At 39.7% G+C, this 6,992-nt stretch overlaps 1 protein-coding gene across 1 annotated transcript; it reads left to right on the top strand.

Moving 5' to 3' along the window:
* Positions 1-2,994: 2,994 nt before the first annotated feature.
* LOC141611510 (uncharacterized) lies at positions 2,995-4,531 on the top strand. The gene is made up of 2 exons (XM_074430064.1): positions 2,995-3,100; positions 3,429-4,531. Exon 2 carries the CDS (start codon positions 3,431-3,433, stop codon positions 4,283-4,285), a length of 855 nt encoding a protein of 284 aa, XP_074286165.1. The 5' UTR covers positions 2,995-3,100; positions 3,429-3,430; the 3' UTR covers positions 4,286-4,531.
* The last annotated feature ends 2,461 nt before the right edge of the window (positions 4,532-6,992 follow it).

Raw genomic sequence — 6,992 nt, 5'->3', positions numbered from 1 at the left:
ATCATCATCATCATCATCATCATCATCATAATCATAATCATCTTCGCCATCATCGATCCTGAAATACTGCTCCATCTCATTCACCAACGTCTCCACATATTGCCACTTCTGCTGCTCGATAGGATGTGTGTAGATATATGAGAAATGACGCGTAACAGCTCGCCAAACCTCGGGATCCTCAGTAATAGGGAGTGTGTGAAACTTAGTACGATATGTAGGAGGATAGAAGTACGGGTGAGAATTCTTCTCATAGCAAACCATGTAGTGTGGATGAGTCTGAAAAGGCATTATGGCACGTTCAAACCGGTCTCTCAAAACTTTCTCGGCATCCTTGAACCCCCACTTCAAATCAGAAAAGTCTCCATAACACAACCTATAACCCGAGGCTGACTTAGCTCGACGATGCTCAACAGTCAGGACACGCATAAGTGTCGGGATAGTTTGAATATACCCGTACTGGTGGAGACACCGTTCACGCTGGTACGACTCTACTATATCAAGAAATCTAATCAAGCCCGAGTCGAGCGACATCCTACAAGTCCTATGTGAACCAAAATCGTAAGAGGTCCACATGACGTGCTCCGCCCTAAGCCCGTCCAACCTCTGTCGGTGCTCCTATAACAACACAAGATCTCCCTTAAACCTAGGAACCCATGACCAAGCCTCCTCAAGTGGTCTCCCCTCGACATAATATCCGGAGTGGGGTCGGAACTGGGGAAAGTACTCATATATCCAAGCCTGAAGCAACGGTAAACAACCGCTAAGACCCTAGACCTCGCGCCGCGTAGCTATCCCCAATTGTCGATACAAGTAGGCCAATGTCGGAACCCCCCAAGCATACTTGGCAATATCACCCAAGTCATCAAACAACGGCAACATACGGGCGAGTCATCATGTAAGCCCTGAGCGAATCATGCTTGTTACCCGACTCCACAACCTCCCTTAACCTCTTAACCATTAATCCATCACCCTTATAAAGCGGTGGTTTAACATCTCCAACCGGCACTCCGAAAAAGACGGTCACTTTCCCCTTCAAGCCGGCTTTCTCCCTCGTAACACCCTCATTTTCCCGAGCCACGCCCTCCACAGACACCCTCATGCCATCCACCCGTATCCCAAGGATCCGCTGAATGTTGTGCAACAAGATAGTAATCTCACCGAAAGGCATATGAAAAGTGTTGGTGTAGGAATGTCACTTCACTACAAAAGCATTAATCAAGTTCTCATCCAAACTGGTCGGCATACAACTCCTTAAATGACCAGGCCCACTCTCAATAACTGTCTAAGAAACACCATCACGCAGCTTTAAATTTTTCATCGCCTCTCATAACAGTATAGCCACGATCTTATGCTTTCCGGCTCAATCCAACTAGTATAAGTTACGTGGCCACCAAAGCTACGTAAGGCACTAATGTGAATCGGTCCACCCTCAATCAGATCTGTAAGACGCCGATATAGATCCATCTTCTTCATCTTCTTCCTCCTCGTGCTACTAGATGAACCCTCAACATAAGGCCGATATCGACCTCTACCATCCCGTACCACCTTTTTAGGTGGTAGTTCGGCAGCCTCCTCGTCCGAAAATCGAGTCATCCTCCTCCTCCTCCTCCTCCTCCTTCTGAACCGTACATCAAAATGATCCTCCTCATCATCATCAGAATGGTCACCGGCTACTGGTTCCCTATAAAGCGCACTCGGAAAATCAACCTCGCTCGTAACAGGGCCGGTAGTAGGGTTGGGAGTAGTGCTAATGTGGACAAGCTTTGCTCGACTACAACGTGGCGATGAAGGTAAGGAGATATATACGCCGCTTAGATGACGTCACTCTTCAGTTTCTCGTACGGCTCAGGGTAGTCATAATGATATCTTCGCTATTCGACATCTGCATTAACGATATTAAAACGTTAGATAAATACAAATAAATAACTTTTAATACTAAAAAAATAAAAATTACTCATTTAAATACAAAATTAACGGTCTAAACAAAATTAAAAGTCTGAACCATGCATAGACGGACAATGAATTTCAAAGTCCGGCTACGGACAAGATGTTGAGTTTCATTGTTTGTGGCTAGGTCAGTCAATGAAACCCCACGTCCTTGGGAAGTTCAGACGCGGAGTATACACGTCCCTCCCACTCCAGACGTCGACATTCATTGTCGAACACCCATGAAGACGCCTATCTTCATTGTACATCTCCCACCCAGACGCCCATCTTCATCATCCCTACTCAACCCTCACTTTGAAACCCATCATTCGTCACCATGATAGACGTCGAAGATCAATGTCCATCACCCACACCAACAACAACGCACAACACCACCAACGTCTATCACTCTCCTCCATTAATACGACACCAACAACAACGCAAAACAACGACAACAACTACAGATAACAACTTCAACAACCACAAATAATTCGACAACAATAATTAACTAATTCAAATAAAAAAATCTAAACTAATTCAAATAAAAAGCAACTAAACTAATTCAAATAACAATAACAAACTAATTCAATTAAACACAACAATAAGGGCAAACAAACAATCATAATCTAATTAATCCTAAACTAATTAAAAATAAACGAATTGCAAAAAGAGAGGGAGACTTACTGGATTTTGGTAGTTCGTTCGGTGTACGGTGGGCAAAGGGCTTCGATGAGGGTGATGGTGCGATGGTAGTGACAATGGCAGTGTGATGGTGTGGTGATAGTGACACTGGCAGTGGTTGTGGCGGTTCGGGGTTTTGGAAGAAAATGGGTTTTGAAGAACTAAAGAGAGGGAAGAGGGAGATAGAGTGAGTAAGAGTAGTTTGGTCTTTTAAAAAAAACATTGATAATTTCTTATCAGACGTCAACGACGTTTCGCAACCCGGTTTTCAATCAATTTTCGCACAGGGTTTTTATCCAGGTTGGGCTAACATGGCTTAGTAATTAAAACGTGAAATTTAAGCCCAACAACCCGCTTTAGCTTGTTTGGACAAGGTTGATTCGACCCAACGTCTTAGAAGAGGTATATAGGGGTTAGAAACCGTCATCTGTGAGAAAGAAGAAGAAGAAGCAGCCTCTAGATACAAGGGTTCCCTCCGTGTCCTCAATTCCAGGTAATTCTTGTTTTACATGTGATTTCTGTTATTTTCATGCAATGATATTTTAGCTTTTTTTGCGTTTTCTTGTTTCAATATTTATTTATATATTATTTTCATGATTCAATTTTAATAAATTTCAAGTCTTTGTATGTGTTTCCTGCTTTTTATATGTGAATATTCAGCCTTTAGTTTTAGTTTGTGTTAATTCCATGAATTTTTTACCAGTAATTGAATTATTCATGTTCTCTGTACAATAACTACCGTGCTTCATTATTAACATGATTTATTGTTGGAAATTTATTGTGTTTGAGACTCAACTTGTGTTATGTCTACTTACCTGTAGACATGGATTATATGATGGACATGGGGTTTGACCCGGAAAAGGCGGGTAAAAAGGGTTGTTTTGGAACATATCTATTTGAGGTTTTCAATGTAAGGATCAACCAAAAAATAGAGGTTTATGGTACTTTTACAGTTGAAGATGAATATGGTACCTTGGATTTCTATAACAAACTGCCAATGGATTGTCATTCTGTCCAACCAAATAGTAGCTTACTATCTCTTACGCAGCCGCCTCGCCTAATCCCGGCTGCTGGTACAATTACTCTTTCTTTAGATCTCAAAGACAAGTATGGTAATGAATTCGTTAAAGGATCATTTACCTTGGATCTTACTGATGAAACCAACATTGACATTTTTAATAAATATCGAATGGCTCGTATTGATGGGAATGTGGGATCAGCATTTGTTTATTACACACTGCCTCTTGTTTCACTTAGATCCAAGATTCAAATTCAACTCATCAAAGGCGACGAGGGTATCGGCCATTCTGATGTGGAAGGAAAAATTGTTGCTCGTTATGGAAACGATTATGACAATTGTGATGATGATGATGAAGTGAAGCCATATTCGTGGTTCACACTTTATGAGACAACAGCCAACGATATAAGTTTGCAACTCAAGGATAAGGATCTACACCCTCTCTCAAGGTCATTTGTGGTTGTGCCTGCCCGTTGCTTTATTATAATTGAAATGGACTTGAAGTTTCATCATTCAGATGGTCACACAGACTATCTGAAAGGTTATCAAATTGAAACTCTTGCATGCGGATATAATGGGCTTTTTCGAGATATTAAACTGAATAATGCAACTTTGAAAGCATCAATTACTTTTTCTGCTGAAGAACCTTTCTCTTGGTAGGGGTTTTATGTCTTGGCCGGGGAGTATCTTTATCTTTTTTCATGAATCCTGTAACCAAGTTGAATCTGATTTGCGCAGTCAGGAGTCATAAATTAATCAAATTATTATTATTATTATTATTATATAGGATCTGTAGTGGGCTTTAATTTATGCATTTGTATTCTGTTTGAGTTAACCGGAGATCAATTAGCTGTATGAAAAACATTAATATTATTATGATAAGAATGAATGTGTTCCCTATTTTCAATTGGTTTAAATGTCTTCCCTATACACTGTTTCCGCCAAATAACTGTGCAAGTGTTGGACGTCGCATGATGTGTGCGATCCCCCAAAGTAAAAGAACGATTGAAAAAATTGTATGCAAAATGTCAGGCTTTAGGCATCGCGTTTATAAAAATTACGATTCCATGGTCAAGCAACAAAATTGTGTTCAGATGGTTGAAAACAATACTCATTGACTAAACAAACAACTAAAAGATTTGTTCAGTAGAATCTAGAGATCACATATACTGTAATTAATTAGATGGGATGTCACACCTGACTACATAAATCAGATTTAACTTGGTCGCTGGACATATAAAAAGGGAACTCCGGAAGGCATAAAATCTACCGGTAACCGGTAAGGATCTTCAAAACCAAAAGTAACCGCTACTTTCAAAGTTGCATAATCCAGTTCAATCTCTTGACGATGCACACCGTATATGCATGTTAGAGCTTGAATTTCAAAAGCTTGGGAATGGTCTCACCGACCACCCGAATAATGAAACTCCATGTCCATTTCAATAACAAGCAACTGACGGGCAGACACAACGATAGTTGACCTCGAAAGAGGGAGTATATCCTTATCCTTGAGTTGCAAAGGATCGGATTATCGTTGAATGTCTCTATAATAGGAACCTCAAATGTTTCTTCACTTCAGAATCACTAGAATTATCATAAGTCATAACCGTCTCCATAATAAGCATTAATTCTTCCTTTCACATCGGAATGCCCCTTACCATTGTCGCCTTTGATGAGTTGAATTTCAATATCAGATGTCAGGGAAACAAGAGGGATTGTGTAATAAACCAATGCTGATCCTACCCTCCCATTAATACGAAGTAGCATCGGTGCTTTTATCCATAAGATCCAAGGTAAACGATTATTTAACGAATTCATGACCATACTTGTCCTTGAGATCTATGGAGAAAGTAATTGTGCCGACAGCCGAGATTACCGGGATTACCGGAGGTGGCTGCATAAGTGATGGTGCAGCATGATTTGGTTTGACCGACTAGCAAGTAGCAATCCATCACTCTGTTCTTGAGATAGTACAAGGTACCCTGGTCATCTTCAATCAATACTAAAAACCGAAGTACTGACTAAAGATGATTACGCTGCAGGTGTATACATGGGAATGATTTATCTCCTTCAAATGCTACAAGACGTGACTCCCCGGTTCTGGAGCTTAGGTGCACAATTCGTCCTTTTGTTTATCTCCCCCGCGAAGTGGGGTGAAATATCTCTAGCAATAAGGATGGTCTTTTATACTCCCTATGTCCCGGTCATTTGTTGTCCTATTTAATTTTTGGTGTCTCGGTCAATTGTCATCCTTTTTACTTTAAGAATGAACTGCAATTTGATCATTTACACTGAATTTGTTTCACTTGTCATTTAGTAATTAGCCCCCTCGCCTTTCCTTGGTCTTTGTGCCAAAACCAAAGAATAATAATTGACCGTGACGGAGGGAATATCTTAATAAATCTGTGATGGTGGAAACTGGAATGATTGAAACTTCGTTCGCATTTTATTGTGTAACGAGCTATAGAAAACTCTGCTAAAAAAAGAGCTGAAGTGTTGCCTCGTATGTAGTCAATATAGTTTATGGAGTCTCATAGAGTCGTTTTGTGTCGTGTCAATTGTGTCAATTTAGGATGTTTAACAAGTTATAAAGCCAATTTTGTAAGCTAATCTTTGACATATGCCGGCAAATTCAATTTGATTATAATTCGGATATTTTGAACTCTACCTTGGTTTGCACATCTCAAAACGTAACTTCAAGCTTTCGTTTCAATGATTTGAGATGGAGAATTCGTTTTGCACTAGCCGAGACATGAAATTCAGAAGCCGGAGCATGATCAAGTGAAGACAGGGAAGAAAAGGATCAAGGTGAAAATCGAACTTTGAAGAAGGACTCCCGAGACAGGCGCAGCCTGCGCAATTTTAAAGAAACACGGGCCTAATTTTCCGCAATTAAGCTTTGTGAGATGTTTAATCTAGATTCGTGTGCGGCACTATAAATACCTCAAGCTTTTGAAGAACATTTTATCTTATGCTTTGCTTTTAATCTTGTAGTAATAAAAACTTAATCTTTCCATTTTCATTGTAATCTTTCCACAAAAACTTGGGTTGTAAGATGACTATGGTTGGCTAAGTTCTTATTTCTTGGTGTAATTCCTCCAAAGTTTCCAACTAAACTTTGGTGTTTGTAAGACTCTCTAATCCTTTCTAAGTTATCAATTACTCTTTCCTTGTTTTTATTTCTCATATATTAAGCGAATAAAAGTGTGGTTTGATCATCCTTACATCTTGTTTACTTAATTAGTGCAAATTCTAGAGAAATAGGTTCATCTTTGTAGGATTGTTGAAGCAAACTTGTTTTGTGTTAAATTTGGTTAAAGGATTCACATAATAAGTTGGAAAATTTATGTCTTTTCTTATTTGCATG

This window comes from Silene latifolia, chromosome 11 (assembly GCF_048544455.1).
Source record: "Silene latifolia isolate original U9 population chromosome 11, ASM4854445v1, whole genome shotgun sequence".
NCBI classification, from domain to species: domain Eukaryota; kingdom Viridiplantae; phylum Streptophyta; class Magnoliopsida; order Caryophyllales; family Caryophyllaceae; genus Silene; species Silene latifolia.
The sequence above is the reverse complement of the archived record's forward strand: the minus strand, read 5'-3'. Positions and strand labels throughout refer to the sequence as shown.